This window comes from Thamnophis elegans, chromosome 1 (genome assembly GCF_009769535.1).
Source record: "Thamnophis elegans isolate rThaEle1 chromosome 1, rThaEle1.pri, whole genome shotgun sequence".
NCBI lineage: Eukaryota > Metazoa > Chordata > Lepidosauria > Squamata > Colubridae > Thamnophis > Thamnophis elegans.
Window position 1 is genome coordinate 7,435,155 of NC_045541.1, and position 27,452 is coordinate 7,462,606.

Below are 27,452 nucleotides of genomic sequence, written 5' to 3' on the forward strand. Positions count from 1 at the left end.
TTTAAAAAAAAATGTTTTTTGCACTCTGCAAAACTCCCCAAAATGGCTCATATTTCGTGAAAATTGCCCTTTTTTTTTCAAAAAAAAAAAGGGGGGGCATGAATAGCCTTAGGAGGCTTGTAGAGTGCTTTGGGGGGGGGGAAGAAGAAAAAAACGGCCCATTTTTTGTAAATATGGGCCCTTTTTGTCAAAAAAAGAGCATGGATAGCTTTTACGAAGCTTTTATGGAGTGCTCCTGGGGGCTGGGGGGGGGGGGGAGAGACACAAAATTGAGCAAAAAAGGCCCATTTTTTGCTCATTTCTTCCTCTCCAGCTCCCAGTAGCACTCTGAAAGCCTCCTAAAAGCTATGCACGACCATTGTGGTGAAGGCGGTGGGGTTTCAGGAGGAAAAATGGTGTATTCAGTGTTATAGACACACCCAGATTTTCAGCCTCTTTTTGAGGGAAAAAAGGGGTGTCTTATACTCCGAAAAATATGGTAAATGTATTGTCAATGTATCTATGATACTGTAAATGTCAAGCACAGACTCATGATCATTTATTTTAGCAACTGACTGAAGTTAAGATAGCGCTGAAGAAAGTGACTTACGGCAGGTCCTCATACTTATGAGTGTCACAGCGTCGTGATTACATGATAAAAATTCAGGTGCTTGGCAATTGGGCATGCATTTATGATGGTTGCCACTGTCCCAGGGACACACTATCTCCTTTTGCGACTTTCCCAGGAGGCTTCCAAGTGAATGGGGAAGTAGATTCGCTTAATGACCACGTGATTTTGCTTAACGAGCACAGCAAAAAGATTGTAAAATCAGATGAGACTCATTGAACAACCACACTGCATAGTAATGAAAGTTCCAGTCACAATTCTGATTCATAAGTCTAGGATTACCTCTATGTACTTAATGTGAATATGGTCATTAATAGTGAATGGGTATATCTTGCAATATGGTGCTTGTTTTCTGAATAGTACAAAAATAGAGAGGGAGATGATCATAATAATACAATGAAATTCAGAATCCTTTTAGTATTAAGGCAAAACATTTAGTCTTAACTGGCAAACAGAGAAAAATAGTAGGTTTTATATTAAAGGAAGATATCGATTTCGATTTATTGTATTTCTATGCCGCCCCTTTTCCAGAGGGACTCAGGGCGGCTCACAACCAAATTGGGGGGGGGGGGTACAAACGAAAAAAAAGAAAGACAACGGACAACATAACACCACAATTTTAAAACAATCAACAGCAACACTATTCGAGCGGGGACAGGAAGTCATCAGCCCCAGCCTGTCGGAACAGCCAGGTGTTTAAGGCTTTGCGGAAAGCCTGGAGGATGGTGAGGGTCCGAATCTCCACGGGGAGCTCGTTCCAGAGGGCCGGAGCAGCCACAGAGAAGGCCCTCCTCCGGGTGGTAGCCAATCGGCATTGGCCAGTGGATGGAATTCGGAGGAGGCCTATCTGTGGGAATCTATCATATATCATAATAGGGAATCAATAAGGAAGTTAATACAAAAGTCTGAGAATGGGAACCTGAGCATAGGAGAATAAATACGGAGATATTACAATCAAAACACACATACTAAAACTATTTACCAAGTATTTCTCATAATCCCTAGAATAAAAAGATTTTAATGATATCACACTGCAAATGTACACACTGGAAAAGATTGCGTAAATATTCTGTACTTGAATGCATCTGTATTTCCAGTTATCGGCATTTATGCATTTATTCATTTTTTTGGTTATTCAGTTTTTGATGTTGTCTGACACCAACTAGAGTAATATCACACCATGACCCGACAAATGCGCGCCCGACAACAGTGCGCCGACAAAACCGCGGTGATAAAAACCGCAATGTCGATTAGCGCGCACCACAAGGCACGTCGACAAAGAGCGCCGACAGAAGCGCGATTACAGTAAGGTAAGGGTTAGGGTAAGGGTAAGGGTTAGTTTAGAGTGTGCTTCTGTCGGTGCGCTGTTGTCAGCGTGCTTCTGCGCTCATTTGTCGGCGCGATTCGACCTCACGGTTTTCCCCAGCGGTTTTGTCGGCACACTTTTGTCGAGCATGCATTTGTCGGTGAGCCATATCACACTATTTTTAAAAGCAACGTTGAATTTTAGAGTACAAAGTAATAAAAGAACACAGGTTTTACTACATGGATAAAATGAGGTCTTTTCAAGTGTGAATTGAGGATATGGCCTTATAATGTATCCCAACTGTTTGAATCCATTTAAAATTATATTTCGAAGCATTTTCATACAGGGCGGGGCATAACATTTTCCTAGGGGGTCACAGCAAGATCGACAGCAGTTTACAACTTCCGTGACACCTCATTTTAAAGCCCATAAAAAACTGAATTGAATGAGCTATTAAATGTTAAATTTGCTTTAAGAATGGCTGGAAATTCGATTCGGAAGAACAAAGGATCATGACAGAATAAAATGCATTGCCTTTCGAGAGGCTCGCGATGCTGGAGCGACGTTTATCAATCGAAAATGGATTGCAAACAAATTGAAACGTCATCCGGATTGGGTACTGATAATTGGAACAAAACAGCCCAAGAATGTTTCACAAAATTTGGAGAAGGGCGTCCTCTGCAACTGTCCCAAGAAAGCAAAGCCATCATTGCAACTGGCAGTCGCAACAACGAAAAGGAACCGAAAAGTGGCCCAAGAAATCCTTCAAATTCGTGGGAAGAACGAGTTGATCAAAGGACAATCGGCCGATATCGAGAACGAGAAGGTTTGAAGCCATTCCACGTCATTTGCAAACCATTGAAAACTCAAACACACGTTCAAGATCGGCTTTGGTTGTGCGATTGGTTGTCTGAATGGACCGAGGAAGATTTTTCTTCATTTGGCGCCATCTGACAAATTCTTCGTTTATGCCATTCGAAAACCGAATTTCCAGAACAATCGAATTTGGGCTAAAGACGTCGACGACATCGCCAACATGAACGATATCGACAAATCGTTCGCAATCCGACTTGCATCGGGATTTTCGTCATTTTCACAGCCAAGAAACTGCATTGGGTTTTGAAGGATAAAGGGGAATCCTGGGATGGCAGTTATTTCCGTGAGAAAATTTTATTGGAGAATGTCATTCCATTTCTCAGTGATCCAGACAATGTCTTTGGTGGTTGGTGAGGCTGTCTTTCTTCATGACAAAGCTCCTTGCATGCGTGCAAATGCGACTCCGCAATTGTTAAAGGACAACAATGTCGAATTTTGGGGCAATGACGTCTGGCCGGGAAATTCGCAGATCTCAATCCGGCAGAGAACATTGGGGCCATAATTAAGGATGAAGTGGAAGCTCTGATGATTCAGGCAGCAAGGTCAAAATCGATATTCGGTTGAAACTTTGAGAATGAATTTGGAAACTGTGTTTTTGAAAAATCTGGAAAATCGAACGGAACTGTTTGAAGATTTGTTGTGTTCTTATCCACCTCGTTTGAATGCTGTTCGAAGGGCTAATGGTGGTCATACTGACTATTAAATCGTGTCAATAAACTCAGTTTCTTGATGGGCTTTTCGAATGGTGTATGAATTATTTGTGTTGTTATTACAAGTGTTGCTGTGACCCCCTAGGAAAAGGTTATGCCCCGCCCTGTACAGCTACTGACTTTGTTTAAAACCCTCTGACACATTTTGTGCTGTCTTAAAAGTGTTCGCACTGGTTTCATCTCATATACAGCTCACTCATCTTCATGAACTCACCAGCACTCCATCCAGCTAATCAACAGCTGAGTGAAAATGTTCTACTTTTTGTTAATGCCTTATTGCTCGTTTTTACTTTGCTTTCACATGGCAGGGGGGAAATGGTAACAATTCAAAAAGCACACTACTGATGGCTAAAACGCCCTGGTGACTTGATCTCAAATGGGAGTGAGGCCAGCTGAGAAATTGGAACAAGAGAATTTTTGCCTCATAGGAAACGTAGCACTTTGTAGCTCCAATGGCAATGCTACAGAACTGTCTTGCAATGTTTACTTTTGGTCAGAAGTTAATCAGGCCAGCAGCTAAAACCCGACTGTACTACTATGACTGTATTATGGAACAGAGCAGGATAGACTGATCAGCACAAATATTATACATTTAAGAGTAATCTAAAGCAATAGAAATGCTGAATGGTACAACAATAGAAGGAGGTGATCATAATAATACAATGAAAATCAAGATCCATTTAATAGTTCTTAATGGCAAACAGAACCAACTCCAACCTTTCTAGTAATCTACAGAATCACTGATTGAAACTGATCTTTTACTTTGTGGTTGCTGTAATACAAATTATGCTTCTGGCTGAAAAATAATTGTTTATCCTCATCTTATTGTTTGCTCTTCTGGCAACAAAATAGGGGAAAAAACAAGTAATGTCACTATTTCATTCGATGGGTTTAAAGAAATCATCTAGTTGGGGAGACAAATTCTAATTAGATGAGAGGTAGGCGAACTCAAATGAAAAGCATATTGAATTACATTCTTTCAAACTCTTCCAAGATATATATTACTTAGCTTGCAGCAAAAATACCAATGTTAGAATATCTGCAGCAATTACTCTAAATATTATCTGGATAAGTAAGTTATTATACTAGAGCACTTGTCTTAAAACTATATGAACAGGGAAAAATGCTGACAAAAAGTGGCAGATTTTCTCCATGATGATCCATCCCATAACCTTATCATTTGATCTCTCAACTGTGTGGTCATTGCTATAGTAACCAAATCTGCAAATTAAGCTAAAGGAGAATGGAAAAATTATATGGAACATTTTACATATGGAGTTTTTATGGCAGTAGTCTTCAGGTTAGGACAGCTTCTGGAATTTGCATTGCTAAGTAATGCAGTCATATAGCATGATGGCATAGTGACAGCAAACCCATCAGTCCCTGTTACCATCATTAAGTGAGGAGCGCACAGCTTGTTTAATGAGGACCTACATGACCGTGACATGGGAAATGGCGGAAATCCAGAAGCACATCACTGAAAAGTGTCCCAAACAAGCAAGCTAGCATTCAAGCAAAAACGCAATGGAGTAACACAGTGGTGGGATTCAAATAATTTAACAACTGGTTCTCTGCCCTAAAGACCAGCTGGGTAGGCATGGCTTGGTGGTCATGTGACCATGTGGGCGTGGCCAACCCTCAACATCACTTACATCAATGGGCACTTCGCCTTAGCTGTTACAATGGGATAAGGGTTAAACGGAGAGGCAGTTTCTGTAATCAGGGCAATAAAGATTAGGCTAGAAACAACACCAGAATGTTCCTTCATGCCTTCCCTTACAGGATTAGCCTTGTAAAGTGGAAAAAAACCAAAATGAGATTTCTTCCAACAACCGGTTCTCTGAACTGCTTAGAAAGTTAACAACCGGTTCTCCCGGATAGGTGCAAACTGGCTGAACCCACCACTGGAGTAACAGCAGGCAGGTGCCAAAGAGTACAGGCAGGTGGATGGGTGCTATGAAGTATGGGTAGATAAGCACTACAGACACTTGGAGAGCCTCAAAAGAAAAAGAGGCAGGAGTAACTTGCAGGAGTGACTTGCAATAGCCCATTGGATTCTCTACTAACTCCATGTGAAGTCAGTAAAGAAAATTGCAATTGTGATCACGTGACTATGGGATGCTGTAACCATTGAAACTGTGAACCAGCTGCCAAATGCTTGAATCATGATCATGTAACCTTGGGGATGCTACAGTGGATGCAACTTCAAGGACCGGTCATAAGTCACCCTTGTTCAGTACCACTGTAATTTTGAAAGGTTCCTAAATATCATCATAGGACCCCCAGTATGATTTGGCTTTAATTTTAGGAAAGAAGAGTAATGTTGTACAGAGAGACACACTTAGAAATGAATTGCCTTACAAACAGATTACAGACTGTTGTCAAATAAAAAAAAGTGTCACATATAGCATTAACACTGCAGAACAAGCATTTTAAAAGCTAAAAGTTCTATATCATCATACCTGGAAGATTGTGTGACCTATGAATTCAAAAAGAGCAGTAGACAGATACAGAAAGGAGATTGAAGAGACTGTAAATTACTGAACCACTATTTGGATTACTCACACCACGTTTTTGTGTAAGATTTTATATATAACAATGCCAAATGAATAGGGAAGTTTTTGGAGAAAAAAATCAAGGAAATTGAATCAGATACCTAACAGAAGATTGAAATAAAAAAAAACAAAAGATTACAAAGAGGAGAGTTCACATTTAATATGTTAAATGTGGACTATATTAAAGCAAATGGGTTTGTTAGAATATCTGAATATTCTTCACATTAGCATTTATAATGAATAAGGTTCAAGAGTAATCAAATTTGGGGAAAGGACTAATTCAGAAAGAGAAAAGGAATGAGACCATTTGTATTTTAGTCTATCTGTTCAATTTACAGAGCAATGTTATAAGAATGTTTATTAACAGAAGAGATGATAGAAACAAAACAGGAGGCTGAAACAGTAATAATTTAAGGCACTCAGGTAATAATATTTCATTAGCCGAAAGTAAAGAAAGCTGCTTATGCATTATGCAAGAAGGGTTAGAAAGTTTAAAAAAGACAATGCTAATGTCAAATTAGTGAAGTGAATTAACAAGTGATGGTAAGAAATTAAGGTGATGATCAGTCTATTTTCTTGAGCTCAAGTACAGATAAGATGGGCAGTGTGCTAAAAATTAAAGAGGAAATTCATCATACCCAGGAAGGCAATAACAACTTAAGTCATTTCTATGACAACAAGGATCAGAAAGAAATAAAATAACAGCCTTTCTAGGAGTGGTGCATAACTCTGAGAAATGACATTAGAAAACAGTGAAATAAGATTGATCCCTTCAAACTGTCCAACTTAGTAATATACCATGGAATTTTTAAGGATTTAGATGCATGTGATGAAACAACTTTTGCTGTACAGTCTTGACAAATGGTTGATCAAATGGTAATTTGATGGTCCGCAGAGAAATCTTTGCATTTCTCTCAAGAAGCCCAGCCAAGGTTTCCTGTGCTACTCATACTTCAGAGGAGGTCAGCCCTATCTTTGCTATCTATTGTAGCTAGAAATCTCAAATATAGCCGAGAATGAATATTTCTCTTGTAGCCAGCCTGGACACCGTGGCATGACAAACTGCGCTCGACTAAGCCGCGCCCAGATTAAACCGCGTCGCTGACATCATCAACAGGGCAACAACAGCGAGCGTGGAGAAGAAGGGTGCTTTAAATAGCACTTTGAAAGCAAGCCGATTCAACTTAAGGTAAGGGTTAGGTTTAGAGTTAGGTTAAGGGTTAGGGTTAGGTTAAGGGTTAGGTTTAGGGTTAGGATTAGGTTTAGGGGGTTAGGTTTAGGTGTTAATTTTAGGTTTAGTGTTTACAGCGTGCTTCTGTCTCCGCGCTGTTGTCGCCCTGTTGATGACGTCAGCTACGCGGTTTCGTCAAGCGCGCTTTAGTCGAACGCGGTTTTGTGGTGGAACCCCTGGACACTAGATCAGCCCCCTGCAAACTCTCGTCTCTCGAGGAACGCTTGCTGAAGCAGTGCGGGAAACTTCGGCTGGGGTACTTGAGAGACAAGAGTTGTGGGGTTGCCGATCTAGTGTCCACAATGGACAGCAAAGCTAGGGTTGACTCCGGCTGCTTCTCTCTGCTGTAGTGCTTCCCGGACACAGTTTACTGCTCCAAGTCCCAAGCGGCAGGAGATGAGGGCTGCCTTGGTGCCACCAGCTGGCGCAAATATGCCACGGCGAAGGCAGAATGCTGATGCGCAAATGTGCTTCGCTCCTGCACCTTCCAGCCATCGCCACCACTGCTTGCCCCCCCCCCCCAACAGCATCATTACCTCGTTCCGGCCGGCGAGGGCTGTGCTCCTTTTTGCACATTGCACCACCTGCAAAGTTGCACATTGCATGTGCCACCCCCTATAGTGGAGATTTCCAGCCCTACCATGGGCCGGTCCCATATTCCAGAGCGGTAGTAGTCACAGCACTGGCTGCTTGGTTATCCTGGAGCAGCTCCTCCAACTAGGTGCACTGGTCTGGCAGCTCCCTGGCAGGGCGGTGGACCCAGGTGGGGGAGCTGCTTCAGGATGACCAAACAGCCAGTCCCGTGACTACTACAGCTCTGGAATATGGGACTGAGTTTCCCACCACTGTCAGCAAGCCGCCATCAGTCTGCCGGTCTTCGTTTTCCTTCATTCAGATTGACCAAGCTTCTTGAGAGAAGGAACACAGAAGAGGTATCCAGGCTGTGTGCCCGGACCAGGCACTTTCTCCCAGGCCTCCCACCCGGACGCCTCGCAGAAGCAGACAGGTAGGCCTGAAAGGTGACTGAGCCTCTCCCCCCCAGTGGTCCGCGGGATTTAAAATTATGAATTTGGTGTCCCTGATGTCCAAAAGGTTAGAGACACTGCTATAAGTTGTATTGTGTATATTACCATAAATATAACTATATATTCCAATTCAATTGTTAGTCTGTTAGAAACATTTTTAGTTGAAAATGGTTTTAATTTTCTTGCAGACCACCAGTCGTCCTCAGCCCACCGGCTGGTGCCCACTGATTTATAGAATACAAATTGTGTAAATTCATGAAGAAGTTCATTATTGCAGCAATGCAGGTCTTTCATTTGAAGAATCCATTATTAAGAAGCAAATCTAGTAAATAGTCACAGCTATATATCCCTACTCTAAACATTCTAAGACTTAATTTTTTCCCAAATAGGTAGTCCTCGACTTACAACCATTCATTTAGTGACCATTTGAAATTATAACTGTACTGAAAAAAGTGATTTATGACCATTTTTTTACACTTACAACTCTCTCTTAAACCTATTTTCTCTAGCAACTATCATGCAGCATGATACCTCTGCTTATTTAAATAGAAATTGTCAGAGGACAATTTTTAAATCAATTTAAAGTGTATGGAAACACTTTAAGAATAAGGAAGGGAAAGATTTCACTACGTTGTACAATACAATTCTACATAAGCATCAGACAGTTTCCCACATTGCAATCACAAGGAAACCAGAAGTGTCTGCGTCCATCTCAGCTGTGATTAACCTTAACCATGGCTAATCAAAAGAGATCTACAGACTACCATTTGAAGTTTGCTAGTGTTCAGATGAAAGAGTTCAGATGGAACAACAACCGCAGTCAGAAATAGAAACCAAAGCTTCCCAAGCAACATCTGAACAGGTAGGAAAATGAGTGTGAACTCACAGGTTTGTTATTACATGTTAGCCAATGACTCTGAAAATAACCCACTGGTAGGTATCATATGAGAGCCACTTTGGTGTAGTGGTTAAAGTGTCAGGCTAGAAACTGGGAGATAGTGGGTTCTAGTCCCATCGTAGGCAATCCTGCTTAGTGACCTTGGACAAATCACTCTCTCAGTCTAAAGATCCCAAGATCCATGAAGAATTATATTTGATAAATTTGCATAGGCATCAATATATGGTGTTTGACAAACTTAGTGAGGAATCAATGTCTCTTTCATTTCAAGGTAGTGCTTTACTAATGACTGTAATTGAGCTGGAATAAGATGACAGTCATTAAGTGGTTTACCAAGTGACTCTGCCTGATTTAAGTTTAAGTTTAAGAACATTTATATGCACCCAATCCCGTAGGACTCCGGGCGGCTTACAGTACAGAATGAATAAAATAAAAAAAAATAAGAGAGAAAGAAAAGATAGATTTAAAAAACACACCATGCATTCCGTTCTAATGGGGCTGGACCATATTTTGGGGTCAACAGCCCCAGGCCTGCCGGAACAGCCAGGTTTAATGGCTTTCCGGAAGGCCGAGAGAGTGGGAAGGGTCTGGATCTCTGCGGGTAGATCATTCCACAGGGCCGGGGCAGCTACAGAGAAAGCCCTCCCCCGAGTAGTCATCAACCGGCATTGCCCGGTCGACGGTACCCAAAGGAGGCCCAGCCTGTGAGATCTTATGGGTCGTTGGGAGGTATGTGGCAGGAGGCGGTCCCGTAGATAGCCAGGTCCCAAGCCATGTAGGGCTTTAAAGGTAACGACCAGCACCTTGAAGCGTGTTCGGAGACCAATGGGAAGCCAGTGCAGCTCACGTAGGATAGGTGTAACATGGGTGTACCAACCATTTTATAACCATTTTAGCAGCAGTCATTAAGCAAGGGTGGTAGTTGTTAAATGAGCCAACTGTAACCAAGCTGTGTTTTTACCCAAAAACAGAAGACCAGAAGCTAGCAAAAAATGCCAAAAATGGTAGGGATGTGACCATGGGATCCTGCAAATGGCTGCAAAGGCAGTCCAGTTGCCAATCACCCAAAATTACTTCTGTGTGTGTGTCTGTGTGTGTGTGTGTGTGTGTGTGTGAGAGAGAGAGAGAGAGAGAGAGAGAGAGGGAGAGAGAGAGAGAGAGAGAGACTGACTTTGAAACTGGGTCATAAGTAGCTCTGGGGAAGTCTGTCATAACTTCAACCAGTCATAAGTCAAGAACTACTATGCTTAAAACTTGACTCTTGTCCTGTAACCGTAATATTCAAAATAAATTTGAATAAATTGAATTAAAATAAATTTGTTCTGGGGAAAAAATACTCAGAGGTCTGATTTGCTCTCCCCCTAGATAAAACCTATTCTGAATGTTCCAGACCCACGCTGATTTTCATTTCATATATAAATGTAGGTTTTTCTTTTCTCAAATACTTAAGAGAAGTACCTGAAATTTAAATTTTAGTCAGTCACTGGATGCATTACATTTTAATATGTAACATGCACACAAAAAATAAGCTATCAGAAACAAAGGTTACATCACTTTAAATGTATGTATTATGAAAAAATGGCTAAATTAGTATTCACACAAAAGCTACTTCTTGGTTTCCAAGTTCAGAGTTGGAAAAAAAAACACTTTTTCACTTTTTTTCTAAATCAGAGATACCACATAAACCACAATGTTCTTGACTTACACAGTACATATTCCCAAGGTTAAAAGATAATAACCAGTGTTATTCTTTAATGCAAAATGTATTAATATGAAATATGTCCCTCTAGTGCAAGAAATATATATTAATTTACATGTTTATGGTTGCAATGATTTCCAGGAATTGAAAAATAATAGTATTTCACAAGTAAGAATTCTAGTTTGAAGATTTAATTCCATTAATAACTTTTTGATTTTTTTTCTTTCTGGCTCCTCAAACATAAAATATATAAACATTTATATTTGGCAAATATATTAACAAATTTAAAATATCCATTTATGTTATGTTATCCTAAGTAGAAATATTTGTGAACATAGGCTATAAATCTAAGCCTAAATATGTCTAAATACATACATTTTTCTTAAATAAGATTGATATAGAACATAGTGCATTAATTTATATGATTCAATAAGATAGAAAGCTAAATTTCAACAGAAAATACATCTGGGCAAAAGAGTAAGGCCAGAGGAAAGCAGATGTTATTCATGTAAAGCACATTCACTTTAAAAGTTTTTTAAAAATAGATAGGTTACTCAAATCACAGGGCCTCTTCATCAGGCTTTTCCTTCTATGAATTTCAAGAAAGCAGTAAAAAGAAAGAATAGGAAATTTGAGAATTCAATTAGCTCATCTGAAAGATCAGTATTTTTGACCTATTTCTACTCCAGTTGATTATCAAAATTCCAACATCAGGCTGCATTACATTTGAGCATTCTAAGCATCTTTAGAACATTAAGAATCTGAGAAAATTAAGAACTTTGTCTAAACTTTAGTTCCATTTAAATCCTCAATCCCTTTTTCCTTTTTATCATATGGTAAGCTTGAGAATTAGAAACAATCTGACAGTGAAAACAACACAGAAGTGTTTTAAATATATATTCTGAAATTAAAAATTAATTTGTTTACATTGCTTCTGTAAATATTTTTAGATATTGTAAAATTATATTGATTATTCAGTATCAGAAATTGTGAATTTACACATATTAAAACTACTCTGTAGAAAGTCAATCATTATTCTGAATGGTGGTTTTGGCTGAGTTTCAAAGAAAGTACTTGTATCTGTGTAAGAATTGCTTGGAAATTTCCCAACTCGGAGCTTAATAATATATGTCTATAGATGGTGGCAGTAAACACAGTTGATATGGCCCTTTTTCAATTATATGTAACAGATCAAGGATATTGTATCTGTTCATTTACTACAGAAATCACAAAAACAAATCTTACCATTTTGCTAATGCTGTGCAAATTTGACAGGAAAAAACATTTTTTTTTGCCAAATTAAGTATTTTATTTATATCACTTCAATAAAATGTAAGATTTGAAAATCCAGTTTTTACAGAAAAGCCTATAGAATTAGCAGAGATAGGAATAGTGGGCATCAACTTTAAATGCCAATGACATAAAATATTCCACATAAGCAAATATTCCATATCATTTTAGCTCAGTATATTTCAAAAAGAGAATTTTTAAAAACCTAGTGAAAGTAGAACTTCAACTGTGCTTAATATTACAATTAATATTACAATACTGCGAACAGCTAAGAATTATCTATATTTAATTATTTTATATTTACACAGAATTAAAATATGATTTTTACCAAGTTTTAACAATACTAGTTGCTTGCAACTCTTAAAACCTAACTTTCAGCTAAACTAGATCATTAAGATTACCCTTGTAATATTGTTGCAAAATTTTCCAAGAAATATCTCTTGTCCTATATAACAATTCTATATGCTATTAAAATAGTAAGAGGAAAATAAAGAGGTTGTCATTTCTTGTAATGAAAAACCATGTTTATTTGTAATAATGTAAAGCATCTTAATAGCTGGAATGAAAATATTGAAATTAAAAAAAGTGAAGATGCAATACTTTGAAGTATAAATCTTCATTCCTAGACCACCTTATGCCAAAATCAAAATTACACCTGAAGTATATATGAAGAGAATTTCCATTATTTTTAAACCACCCAAAATATGATTAGCAATTAACAAAGTGCACGCCAACAAAAATTGGCCAAAATGTACGTGATATTTTATCTATAAGAACACAGATTCCTTCTTGGTATTTCATTCTAGACATTGACAGATTCATTTAATGTGCCTAGAGTATATTTTGTTACATTTTTTATATGTTAATGATCCTGAAAAAACCCACTGATCATGTCCAATGGCTATGAACAAAGATTAACTAATCAATTAACTAATCAATTTTTCATCACCTTATTTGTTTAGAAACATTGTTTGAAAATATGCATCTTGGTAAATATTTTAAAATAAAAAATATGTGTTAATGAACACAGACTGCTCATCTAAAATACTGCAAAGACAAGTACACACCTTTGAACACAACAATTTCCAAGGCATTTTTGAAAGCCCTGAGCCACACCACCATTCCTTTAGCAAAAAAGAAGAAGGAGAAGGAGGAGGAGAAGGAGGAGGAGGAGGAGGAGGAGGAGGAGAATTAGAATTAGAATTAGAAGAAGAAGAATTAGAAGAAGAAGAAGAATTAGAAGAAGAAGAATTAGAAGAAGAAGAAGAAGAAGAAGAAGAAGAAGAATTAGAAGAAGAATTAGAAGAAGAAGAAGAAGAAGAATTAGAAGAAGAAGAATTAGAAGAAGAAGAAGAAGAAGAAGAAGAAGAAGAATTAGAATTAGAAGAAGAATTAGAAGAAGAAGAAGAAGAAGAAGAAGAAGAATTAGAAGAATTAGAAGTAGAAGAAGAAGAAGAAGAAGAAGAATTAGAAGAAGAAGAAGAGAAGAAGAAGAAGAAGAAGAAGAAGAAGAAGAAGAAGACGAATTAGAATTAGAAGAATTAGAATTAGAATTAGAATTAGAAGAAGAAGAATTAGAATTAGAATTAGAATTAGAAGAAGAAGAAGAAAAAAAGAAGAATGTGGACGTGATCCACAGAACGACATCAAATGATTCAAACCCACCATTTATTCCTATGGACTTTTCATCAGGAATCCACTGGTTTAACCCAAGTAATCCAATTTAATCCGTTCGCAGAACATGCTGTCAATGTTACACCCACTGGCTACTTACCAGCCGCAATGCTGACTTGTAAGGTGGCCCTGGAGAACAAGAGCACCAGGAAAAGGTGCTGCAGCAAGTCAGTCATATTTGGAGGAATCCAGCTGTGTAGTATAGTTTTTTTTAAAAAAATGCTGACAGGAAGAAATCTTTTGTCTTCCAAAGAGTCTTAATTTCTCAAGTTTACAATCCAGCCTCGAAAGGGCAAATGGGTGAAGGAGAGGAGCCGTTTCGAGCTTTCATTCCATTCAGCAAATCTGCCTTCATGGTTCAGGGCTTGGCCTCAAGAAGATGAGTTTTATTTTTTCCCCTCTCTCTCTCTCAAACATGTTCTTTTCTTAAGAAGTCATTATTTGTAACGTCGGCATTAATCCCCACGTCTCTTCAAAGGGCCACACAACCCCTCAGGTTTCCAATGAATCATCTCCAAAGGTGGAAAAAAAAGGACGGACGCCCCTCACTGAAATTAATCAGATTGTCACCAGCAAGAAAAGAGCAGATGTAGATTAGATTTTAAAGGCCAAGGTTTTTTTTTTTTAAGATATGGATCCAAAAATCTTTTCGTGCTGTGTCTTTCTTAGGAAAAGGGCTATTTCCTGTCACTTAGTAGGGGGGAAAAAAGGCATCTTAGTAGGGGAAAAAATCCCCTTCTTTGCAGGGGATTTTTAAGGGCCCGTTGCTCCATTAAGGTGTCATCGGCCTCGGATTAGATTTAACACGCTCGGCGTCCACACACGCACGGGAGTCTACGAGGGAAAGGGAACAACTCCAGCCGAGGGAAAAGGGCTGGAAAGTCCCGGCGTTTCTCTCATGAAAGAAGGAGGAGAAGCAGCAAATCCGGGCTTGGCAGTTCCCGACGCAAAGAGGCCTTTCCTCCTCCTAGGCAGCCCTGAGGAAAGGCACTTTTTCTTCCCGTCTGGCTCCCTCCGCCGTTCCTCGGCCCCCCAGCGGGAAGAAGGGAAGGGAGAGCCGCTTCTTCTCCCCACACCCGCTTCCCTCCCCCTCCCAAGGCGAGCGACGGCCCCAAGGCGAGAAGGGAAGCCGTTCGCCCCCTCATGCACCTTCTTCGCTCGCGACCCTGCCCGGTTTCCTCCACACCCCAACTGGAGCGGGGGGGGAGAATCAGCTGCCCCGCCGGCTCTTCCTCTGGAGGAAGCCCTCCTGCCCCAACGAAGGCTCCGCGCTGGTGGGGGGGGGATTCTCAAACGTCGCGTCGCCTCCTGCCCCTTTCTGGCAGCTGGGCTTGGCTGGCAGCGGCTCCCCTTTTTCTCAGTCCAGACACAAAGGGGGAGTCGCTGCTAAACTGCCAGTCTGAGCGCCTTGGCCCGTGGGCGCTGCGAAGCCCCGCCTCGGCCTCGCTGCTGCTGCTGCTGCTGCTGCTCCGCCTGCTGGGCTCGAACTCGCCCGTCTTCTTTCTCCCTCCCTCCCTCCCTTCCCTTCGATCCTCGCGCGCCGGCCGACGCAGCCCCCCTGGATGCCTCGAGCATAGAGACATCGAGCTAGAGCGGCCCCCCCCCTCAGCCGAACCCAACCTGGAGGCCGTGGCTTGAGGCCTTCTCTGAGGAGAATGGCGGGAGAGCCTGAAGAAGAAGAAGAACGGTTCCCGGCGCCCCTCTCCTGCACCGCCATGTTGCCGACAGCTGCTTAGTTCGGCCAGCTGCGCGAGGGAGGGGAGCGGGGGTGGGGGGGGGGGGAAGGTGTCGAGGAAACGCCGGCTTCTTTCTTGTCGTTCTGCCCGGCGTTTCGCTTTTATTTTACCGAGTCGCTCTCGAGCGTTCCCAGGTCTTGCGAAGCCACAAATGGGCGAATTAAAATAATAAACGCTCGAATTGGGGGCGCGTTTCTTTTTTCTTTTTATATTTATTGTATGTAATGGATTTATAGGCCGCCCGGATTCCTCCGGGATTGGGCGGCCTATAAATCCATTAAATACAATAAAATCCAATTTTGCCGGGAGTAAAGCCTCACTCGTCGTCCCTTGAAACGGCTTATTGCAGTGTTTCTCAACCTTGGCGACTTTTTAAGTCCTGTGGACTTCAACTCCCAGAATTCCCAGCCAGCTGTGCTGGCTGGGGGATTCTGGGAGTTGAAGTCCCCGGGACTTAAAAGTCGCCAAGGTTGAGAAACACTGGTTTATTGTAACGAGCTGTGGCCTGGATGAGGCCCTTCTCGGCCTGTTTTATTTAGGGAAAAAGAGAGAGAGATACGTGTAGTCAGAATATTACTGTACTTCAGAAAGGTTGGGAAGAGTTGGGGGGGATAAAAAACCCCTGGAAAGACTGGGATTTTCCAGTTTTTCTCAATATGTGCAGATTTCAACTCCCAGAATTCCCTAATGCTGGCTTAAGGAATTCTGGGAGTTGAAACCTGGATATCTTGACTAATTTGATTCTGAATTTAACAAGGGCAGCAAGATTTTTATTGGTGCGGTACTGGAAGAAGGAAGATTTGCCTACTATTCAAGAACGGACGTTAAAAGTATCAAACTTAGAGCAGAGATGGCTAAAATATCAGCATCCCTCAAGGACCATTCAGATGAGAAATACAAGTTGGACTGGAGAAGATGGACTGACTATATTCAAAATAAATATGGGACTAAGAAATTTCAGTTAGCTTATGAATGAATGAGCAAGGAATGTTACAATTTATCTAAAGTTAGCTTTACAAAAGGGAAGTAAAGTATAAGCGATGCTAAGTTAGTTTATTTTAGTGTATGATTGTTAAATGTTTATACCATGTATTTGTTCTGGGAGGTTGGAGGAAGGGAGGGGATATGGGATTGGGGGGTGGGAGGGAAGGGGAAAGGTAAACAATTGTAAAACTTACTAAACTTTTTAATAAAAAAAAAGAAGCCTGCATCTCTTTAAAATTGCTGAGGCTGAAAATATTAGTCTAAAGGAAAGATGGCAAAGTGTCTGTAATGGCATATGGAAAAGAGGTTCCACCACAAAACCGCGGTAGACTAAAGCGCGCTCGATGAAAGCGCGTACGTGACATCATCACAGCGCGACGAAAACAGCACGCTGTGAGCGGTAAAGTTAAAATTAACACGTAAATCTAAACCTAACCCCCCCAAACATAAGCCTTAACCCTTAACCTAACCCTAAACTAACCCTAAACCTAACCCTTAACCTAACGCTAACCCTTAACCTAACCCTTAACCTACCCCTAATCCTAAACCTAACCCTTACCTTTACGTGAATCAGCTTGCTTTAAAAGCGCTTTTTAAAGCGCCCTTTTTTTCTCCGCGGTGTATTTGTCGCGCTGCTGATGACGTCAGGTACGCGCTTTAATCGGCCGCGCTTTAGTGGACCGCGGTTTTGTCGTGCCACGTGGAAAAGATGGGGGGAAGGGGGAAATGCTGTCTAGGAACATTCAGATAAGACGCTCAGAAAGGAGCTTCCCTACAGTGGTTTCTCAGGCTGTAAAAGAGATGGTGGGATTTGTAAATTTTCAGATTGTAAGATTCTGTTAACGTTGCTTTACAAGAAAGTAAAAGTAGCTTATCTGCTTGTGTTGCCTTTGTGATCTACCTGGTAAGACTGACAGCTCCCATTCCATTCCATTTCCATTTATTGAATTTATAGGCCGCCCAATCCTGGAGGACTCCGGGCGGCTTACAGGAATAGAAATATTAAAGGATTAAACAAATAAGACACAACAAATTAAAAGAAACACCACATGCACCCAGTCTAAGCGGGGCTGGACCTCAATGAAGAGGTCAACAGCCCAGGCCTGCCGGAAAGCCAGTTTTGATAGCTTTACGGGAGGCCATGAGAGTGGGCAGGGTCCCAGATCTCGGGGGGTAGCTCATTCCATAGGGTGGAGCAGGCAACAGAGAAGGCCCTCCTCCGAGGCGTCGCCAGCTGGCATTGTCCAGCTGATGGCACCTGGAGAAGGCCCATCCTGTGCGATCTTATCGGTCTTAGGGAGGTATGCGGCAGAAGACGGTCCCATAGTTAAAAGATAAAACAAAAATGGTAAAGGTTTTGTTTTTAACATGGAATTGTCAAAGAATGATAAGCAGGTGAGAGGTTTCAGAATATCTGCCCTTATTTTTCACGGCTGAGGGTCCAAATAAGGTGTCCCACACAACAAGCTTCAGTTACCCATTTCTTCTGCTGAAATGGCCTGGGAAAGGAATCCGGCTTGAGAAATTATTGTATAGGTTTCAAATTATTCCTCAGCTTTTGTAAACCATGTAGGTACGTGCAGAATCTGTTTGCTGTGGCATTCCCTGTACTTGGTGGCCTTGATTTATATTCAGCACACTTTGCTTGTGATACAAGCTTTATGTCATTCTCATTTCCATTTTGTGGTTTTTTAAAAAAAAATATCTATGGTCATTCAGCTTATGATCTATTAAAAATACCAAGACTTCTATAGTAAATACTGTATCAAAAGTGGGGTTTTTTTTTTTCAAAAGGCACTGGACTATGTTTTTGCCTTGGGGAAGAAGCCATTTCACTTCTCATCCAAGAAGCTCATCCGTACTTAATGGATGGTGGGAGAAATTGAAGAATTTCCCTGAAAGGATGGGGGGGGGGGTGTTTAATGGAATGATTATATATTTTTTGCAGTCATGTGATCATTAGCAGTCTCTGGAGCTGTTGAGGCCACTTGGGGGTTTATCTGTGCCCCCAGGTTGCTTTTTTTACTGCTTTCCCCACTTGCTCCCCATAGAACTGTTGGAGAAATGTCCTGGGTTCGGCTCACGTGGGGAAAAAGACACTGGAGACATGGAGACTGATTAGAAAGATGTTGTCAGGCCTGCATTTATATTCCTTTTAGAATTTTGGCCTGCCACACTTTCTCTTATTTCATTATGGCTGTTCTTTAAGTATAGTCAATGGGAGGGGGGAATAGAAGGAGTAGGAACGAACTCCCCGTGGAGATTCGTACCCTCGCCACCGTCCAGGCCTTCCGCACAGCCCTTAAGAACTGGCTAGCCCGTCAGGCCTGGGGACAAGGATAGCCGCCCCTCCCGAATGATGAATGTATGTTGCTTATTACTTTTATTATATGTGTCTTCGTCATTGTTTTGTATTCCCCCTCCCTGATTTTATGTGAGCCGCCCTGAGTCCCCTCAGGGAAAAGGGCGGCCTACAAATATTAATAAAATCTCTAAAAAAAAAAAAAAGGATTGTGGAATGTATTGTTTTTCATTCTTTACTAGAAGCCAAGGTCATCCTTTGTCTCCCCACTTTCACACTTGACCGGAAGCAGCTGGGTGGAGACACCAGCGTGGAAGAAGAAGCTTGGACCATGTGATGGACTGTGGGTGTGGGACAAGATCATGAACTTTTAACTGGGTGGGATTCTCATGTAACTTCCAGAGTTGGAATCCCACAGCACGATGCCAACATGCCTGCCTTATTAAATTGGAACTTTAAGCCTAGTTTTGCCTTGACGATTTAATTCTGCATGGTATTTGGAACGCTGAGGATGGTTTTAATGGTGGACAGGACCATGGCTTGAGCCCTGAACATAAAAGGTGATCACATGCTTCGATGTTGGCGGAGAAGAAGAGAAGGAAGGAAGAGAAGCTGAGTCCCTGGTTTATGCCCTCTGGCCTTTGATTTTGAGCTTGTATTCTGATTGGTTGTCAGACTCCCATGGAGCCATGCGGGGCAAACTCTCTAGGCTGCATTTTGAATCCAGTTGGTTGAGTTCTACGATGCCATGTGGCAAGTTGGGTACAAGGGCCAATATTATCATGCCTTAATACCATCTCCCCTGGAGTGAAGGGGAGAACTCTTATTATGTAAAGGGACTGGCTTGGCCTTCTTAATGGCCATTGACAAAGTGGGTGGGGGCAGGAAGCTGCAGGGAGGTATTCTGTCTTTAAAATGTTTCTCCCTTTCACATCCAGAGAAATATTCTGCCTTTCCAATATTTCCTAGGATATTTCATGTTTCTGGGAGAGGGCTGGGTGATAACGTCCTACAGAACCATCAGTTCTTTCCATGGGAAAGTCTTTTGAGGATGTGGTTTTTTATGATTCTGTATAAATCCCTTTTTGTTGACTCCCTCTGTTATTTGACCTCATCTTCATCCATTTGTAGAAGTTTTCCTAGTCCTTCTATCACATGGACTAGGAGGGCAACTACTAGAACTAGTCTCAATATTTCACGTGATTTAAAAGGAGAAGAAAAGAAGCATGCTTAGCTAGTTGGAACAGAGGTATCTGTCTACAGTGAATCCAAACAGGCAGGCTCTATAGCCGCACTCTTGCTGACGAAAGATGGAAAATGCTATCTTTGATGCAGATCAAGAAAAGGCTATCGGAATTTGCCTTTACAATAGATGCAGAAGAGGCTGAGGTGTTGTGCATTCTTGTCCTCAAGAAACATCTACGCTAGTGAGCTGTCCTCAAGAAGGGAACAAGGAGGACAGGTTGTGCAGAGGAGCTCCACCATGTGATTGAGTTTTTAGATTCAGGTCCTGATGACAAAATTGAGAGGCTTTTGAGTATCCTATTTCATTGCTCAGCCCAGTTCCTCTCTACATCCCTGCTATGGTAGTCCTAGCCATCACCAAGGGTTTTGGAGGAAAAGAGAAACAGAGAATAAAAGAAAAACACTTCCCCTTGGCAATTGAGAGAACTCTTCTGTCTCTGGAGTCAAAAGTTTTTTTTTCATGTTTGAGAAATGCATTTTTTGAACTCAGAATCTTTAATTATATTTATTCTTTTTTTCCCCCAAGTATTCAAATATTCTCTGTTCCTGCTGATGGTTGAACTAATAGTAGGATTTTGTGATTAAAAATTTAGAATGGAAATTATAATGGGCTTTATTCATTTAATATGGCATATATATAACCCTAACTCTAGGACCCCATCATTTTATAATTCAATTTATAGCATACCTATTGTTGATTCAGAGAGAGAGAGGGAGAGAGAGAGAGAGAGAGAGAGAGAGAGAGAGAGAATATACCTGTGTGTTCATACTTGCTTAGACATAATATTTAATAGTTATTAAGTAAGCTTTTAGTAACTTACTCAAAGTTGCTTTAAAATCCTTGTTTTCATTGGGGAGGTTGTATCAATGATTCTCTAAGATTGTATTCTATAATTCACATTTATTGCATTATAATGAACAATTTCCTTTTACTGATACTAGAAATGTTAATAATTTTTAATTTGAACCTTGTAACTTTTTACGCAAGTCTAACAATAAAGATTAGATTTCTGGGCATAAACATTCACTTAATATATTTCTATAGTTAATGATGTTAGCACTTTGAGTTAGATTGGGGAGCTATATGAAAACTAACTATTACTTTTAACAATGGCAAAAAAATCATTGGTGCAATCAGCAGGGGAGAGGTTCAACTTGAGGGTCTCCTTATTACTGATTTATGATGGAAGTGTAACATCCTAATACTGGATGGAAATGGAGAGTTATTTCTTTTATATGCAGACGGTACTGTTATTCTTTATGTATGAAAATCCCCAAAAAAGTAATTCTGTATAGCTTTGTATCAGTTATGATCCCTGGGTTGAACGATGGGGATTGATTTATTTTGCTTAATTAACTCACTTAAGTATTGTTTTTCTTTTATACTCGAAGAAGGATATTAGAAGACCGGGCAAGACATTGAGTTCCACCCATGTTTATAATTTCCTTCCAATTTTAAAAATAAGAAACTGTTGACTAATCCCATTAACAGTTATTATTGACAATTCCTTAACCCTGTTCACTCACCATTCTAAAGCTTTATATCAAAAGTTTGGTTAAGATATTTTTATCAACAGCAGAACAAAAATAATCTCTGCTCAATAAATATTAAAATCAGTTTAATGCACCTTAAATATGATTAAATAATGGACAGCAATCCCCATAAGGCTTTCAGCCAACTAAACTTAGATGCCTTCTGCTTTAGGCAATAAGATCAACAGAATCATACTTACAAGCATTTTGCTGCTGTGTTTAAAATATCTAGACCAATGTTCTCGCATCTCTCTCCTTTGCTTTCTCATCATTCCTATTATTCCTACAAGAAAACAATGACATACATGTATTGTAAGCACTTCCATACTTTGTAGAGGCACTACATGGAGTTAAACCGCATGTCAATCAGTTTTAAATATTTTACCTTTGGAAATCAGTTTAAATATTTTATCTTTGGAAATCAGAATGCACAGAGGAAGACATACACAATGTCTACATCTATTATTGCTCCTCTCTGGAGATTGTCTCCTCTCACAAACACACATCCTCTTTCATTTGGAAGAAAGAGGCATGCAGTATATGAGGCTTTCATTTTTTCCCTCCAATGAAGCAGATGAAACTTTCAGCCTTGCTTCAGTGATTTTTGGGTTCACCACCAAACCGCGAAGCCCTTTTCCGCGCTGACATAACCGCGGAGGGCAAATCCGCGCCGTCCGAAGCGCTAAGAGAAATGCGACCCTAGCGCGCGGACATCAGCGCACAGACGCAATCTAACCCTAAACCTAACTCCTAACCCAAACCTAACCCTAACCCTAACCCTAAACAATGTTTCAAAACATTCAAAGCTGCATTTTACATTTTACTGCGGTTAAAATAAACGTTAACTTTTACTAGCATTCAAAGCTTCAAAATACAAAAAGCTTCATTTTACATTTTAGTATTTGCGGTTAAAATATTTCAAAAGCTCACTGTTTCTTCCTTCGCGCTTTCGTCGTCGCCCTGATATCGACGCGGTAATGTGGGCGCGCTAATGATGACGCTACTTGTCGGCGCTTATTTGTCGCTGATATTTTGACGAGCGCGGTTTGTCGGGCCACGGATTTTGAGTGTTTCACTGGGGCAAAGGGAAGGTCTTCATACTCTTTCAATGAAAGCATGGTCCTTGTAGCCTACCAAAAGTTACATTGGAGATGTATTTATTTGTATCCCACCTTTATCATTTCTACAGATAACTCAAGGTGGCAAACATATTCAACACAATTTCCTCCTGCTATTTTCCCCACAATAACAACAACCCTGTTGTGAAGGGATGAGAGAAAGTGGACTGGCTCAAGGTCACCTAACTGGTTTTCATAGCTAAAATAGAACTAGAACTTAACATATCTTGCTTTCTAGCCTGATGCCTTAACTACTAGAGCAGAACTGGCTCTCAAAGAGGATTGTGTGCCTTGTGCATGTAAGTTCTGACCAGTGGTGGGATTCAGCCAGTTCGCACCTATTTGGGAGAACCGGTTGGTAACTTTCTAAGTAGTTCAGAGAACCGATTGTTGGAAGAAATCTCTTTTGTTTTTTCCCACTTTATAGAGCTAATCCTGTAAGGAAGGCGGAAGGAAACATTCTGGTGTTGTTTCTAGCCTAATCTTTATTGCCCTGCTTACAGAAACTGCCTCTCCAGTTAACCCTTATTACATTGTAACAGCTAAGGCGAAGTGCCCATCAACTGGTGACGTTGAGTTGGCCACGTCCACCCAGTCACATGACCCCTGAGCCCCACCCACCCTATGGTCATTAGGGCAGAGAACCGGTTGTTAAATTATTTGAATCCACCACTGTTCCTGACCTAAGATGCTAGGTATTACTTACCCGAGACAGCAAAATGTCTTTCACAGCATTGGTAGCACAGGTCAAAACATGGCACCAAATAAGTGTAATTGATGGCACCTTTACCTTATTTTAACTTTAACCGAGAGTCAGAAAAATATGGGGAAATGATACTGAAAAGCTACTTTACACTAAGTCAGGCAAAGACCACAAGTCCTTTTCTTACAATGGTTCATTTAGTGCTGGAAGTTGCAACAGCACAAAGAAAAATGATTTATGACTGTTCTTCACTCTTATGACCATTGGCAGCATTCCTGTGGTCATGTGATCGAAATTCAACTGACTCGTATTTTTGATGGTTGCAAAACACCTTTTGTGACAAGCAGCATTCACTTAACAACCGAGTTACTAATTGAAACAGCTGCAGTGATTCACTTAACAACCGTGGCAAGAAAGGTCATAAAGTGGGGCAAGTTTCACTTAACAATTGTCTCACTTAACAACAAAAAATTGGGGCTCATTTGTGATCGTAAATCAAGGACAGTGTGTCCTTCAATGTGCTGAACCACGTTTCCCTGTAGGTGGTCTGCTGGAACTTCTGAGAAGAGGAAGATTTAGAAATCAATTATTGCCCAATACTGTTCTATAGTCCTGGCAGAGTTTCAACTAAGTTTTCTCAACTCTGTCTTTCACATGGAAACCTGGCACAGACCTCAATACTTTGTACTGCATGGCAGCACAACATTTATGCAATGATTCAATCAGTCTAAAGGATGTTTAAAATGAGAAAACAAAGAATGGTTTTTCTGGGGTTTGGGTTTGCATGCATATGTTTTAAATTATTTCATTCCTTCTAGTCAAGTTGAATGGCGGCAAATGTTCTGGAAGGCTTTCATGTATTGCTGAAATAAATATTGATATAACTGTAGAATGAAATTGCGAACTATCAGAAATTATGAAAGGTAGAGGTTTTATGTGCAGCATTCTGGGATTGTAAATGTTAAAAAGTCTTCATATAGATGTCTTTTTCTGAGCGATCTCAATATTTTCTAAATTAAACAGACTATTTTAGGAATATAATTTGTTTTTCAGTTTTGAAACTATTCCATAAATTATTATGGTTCGTTTTATTTTAACTTTAATCAATAAGTAGTAATTTCATTTTATTAAGTAGATTATTTTATTAGAACCCTTAAAAAACATTAAAGATACTAAAAGGACATGATTTAATGTAATTATTTATGGTAGTGTTGTATGAGGGTCCTTAAGAGAAATACACAGCAACTTGCAGGCTGGTAAAAATTCGAGGAGTATTTTTTTCTTAGTAGGGTATTTGTCTGTCTTTATTTATTCATTAAGTTTCAAATAATCTTATCAAGAATGTTATCGAATCAATTTAAAGTTAATCTTCTGAAGGAAAATGTTATATTTTTATCATCCTTGGCTAGGTTTTTTTAATATTTTAATTGCACCAGTATCTGTATGTATGTATGTATCAGTGGGGGTTTCAAAAAAATTTCGAACCTACTCTGTGGGTGTGGCCTCCTTTGTGGGAGTGGCTTGTCGGCCATGTGACCTGGTGGGAGTGGCTTGCCGGCCATGTTTTCTTTCTTTCTCTCTCTCTCTCCTTCCTTTTGTCTCTCTGTCCCTTTTTCCTTTTTTCTTTCATCTCTTTCACTTTTCTTTTTTTTCTTTTTTCTCTATTTCTTTCTTCCTTTCTTTCTCTTTCTCTCTCTGTATGAGTCTGTGTGTGTGTTGTGGGTTTCAAAAAATTTTGGAATCTCTTCTGTAAGTGTGGCCTGCTTTCTAGTGGAACCTCTTTTAACCGGTTCGGTAGATTTGACGAACCGGTTCTACCGAACTGGTGCGAACTGATAGGAACCCACCTCTAGTATGTATGTATGTATATATACGCCAAGCTTTTATTATACACATATATAGTTATCATAATTCATTGCAAAGTCATGATTAAACCCAATTTATTCCTTTTAAATCTCACAAAACACAAGAATCACTATTTGCTATTGTTCATACAGGACTATGCTGCAATTATTTTTAGAATCACTTCTGAACAAGGAATTATTTTGTCCATCGGTTTGTTAGAAAAAGTCCATTGGGGCATTTAATTCACAAGTTACAAACTTATAGGGAAAATTGTATAAAAATGAAAACCAAATGTACATGTATTTTTACATTTTTGCTATTCATTAAAACTGAGAAGTAAGCCAGATATGTGAAACATGTATGCATATTCAACCTCATATTTATTGGGGACAGAATTTACTGGTGCTTGTTTCCGATATTGTAACTTCAGTCATTCTGTCACTTTGCCTTGAAGTGTGAAGAGCACATGGTATAATGTTTATCAGTGTTCCTCCAAGCAATCTCTCTTCATCAAATGAGAATCACAAGCAGAACCATTCAAATGTTGGAAGGTTGCCTGCATTATAAAAACCTGCTTGATAGTTATTCTAAAGCAGATAATCCAAGCCGCAGCCCAAGGACCACTTGTAACACTACATAGCTAATATTGCAGTCAGATAAGAATGCAAACTTTTAGCATTATTATGTGATTTATATAAATTAACTGTACTGATGATTTTATATGCAGCTCAAGACATTCCCTCTTCTCTCAGTGTGGCCCAGGCAAGTCAAAAGTTTGCACACCCATATTCTAAAGTATCACATTCTTTCCTTGAAAAACGCAGATATTTGAGTTCATTAAAACCCAAAGTCAAACTGGTCAGTTTCAAGTACAGATGGCAAGCTGCAGAAATCACTGAAAGATTAAAAGCACTTGCATGGAGCAAACTCAGGCATTCAGATATTTGGGAGTTACCCTTCAATTTTTTGATGGTTAGAAGGAACAAGATCTGTTATTAACGTGACCCGTCAAAACCGCAGAGGACAAAATCGCGCTCGACGAAAGCGCGCATGTGACGTCATCACAGCGCGACGAAAAAATTAAAAATTGAAATAAAATTAAAATTAAAGCAAGCCGATTCACATAAAGGTAAGGGTTAGGGTTAGGGTTAGCATTAGGTTAATGGTTACCGTTAGGTTTAGCGTTACGTTAACGGTTAGGTTTAGGGTTAGGTTAAGGGTTAGGGTTAGGTTTGGGGGGGTTAGGGTTAAGGTTTTTCGCTTTATTTTTGCATTTTTCGATCACAGCGCGATGTTTTCGTCATGCTGTGATGACGTCAAATGCGCGCTTTCGTCGAGCGCGATTTTTCCTCCGCGGTTTTGTGGTGGAACCGTTATTAATGAGGCCCACAAGATTTCTGATGCTGTTCTGCGTTTTGATATTCGGAGAAACAGTCATTAAGTTCATGCCTGTATAAATAATTTTAAGACTAAACTAATCAGACATTTGCTCACAGATCTACAACTCATATACAAAGATCTGAGACTTTTACAAGCAATACTGACTATATTTCTAATAATTTTTATTATTCTCTTGATGGCATAATGTATAATTTAGCAGCTACCTCTGACCATAAATGCATATAGCTCTCAACTTACAACTATTTGTTTAGTTACTGTTATAACACTACTGAAAAAAGTGACTTATAACCATTTTTCACACTTAATCACCATTGTAGCATAATACATGCCAGTTGCCATTTGTAACTTGGCTACTGCATGTATTTATAACAGTTGCAGTATCCCAGGATCATGTGAGCACCTTTTGCAACCTGTCAAACAAAATTGATGGGGAAGCCAGATTCACTTAAAAACCATGTTACTAACTTAACAAATGCAGCATTTTACTTGATAACTGTGACAAGAAAGGTTATAAAATGGGCAAAAATCCACAACTGTGAAATTTTGAGAACAATTGTGTACATCAAAGACTACCTTGGATTGGAAATATCTGTTTCAGGAAATGAAGATAAAGTAGAGATAAATAAAGTTGATGAAAGTTAAAAGCAGGAAACGGGATAGAGTGTGTGGGAGGTAACAGTTGCAGCTCCTTTTCTTAAGAAAGGATATTAGTAA

The 27,452-nt window shown here is 40.0% G+C and overlaps 1 protein-coding gene across 2 annotated transcripts in view; it reads right to left on the reverse strand.

Moving 5' to 3' along the window:
• BMPR2 (bone morphogenetic protein receptor type 2) overlaps window positions 1-15,328 on the reverse strand; it is an 88,643-nt gene extending 73,315 nt beyond the window's left edge. Inside the window, exon 1 of one of the 2 annotated variants that reach the window (XM_032210226.1) lies at window positions 13,972-15,328. In XM_032210226.1, the coding sequence (XP_032066117.1) occupies window positions 13,972-14,047 (76 nt within the window). In that variant the 5' untranslated portion in view covers window positions 14,048-15,328. The remainder of the gene's footprint in view (window positions 1-13,971) is intronic. The other variant, XM_032210235.1, reaches the window with a different exon arrangement.
• Between the last annotated feature and the right edge of the window lie 12,124 nt (window positions 15,329-27,452).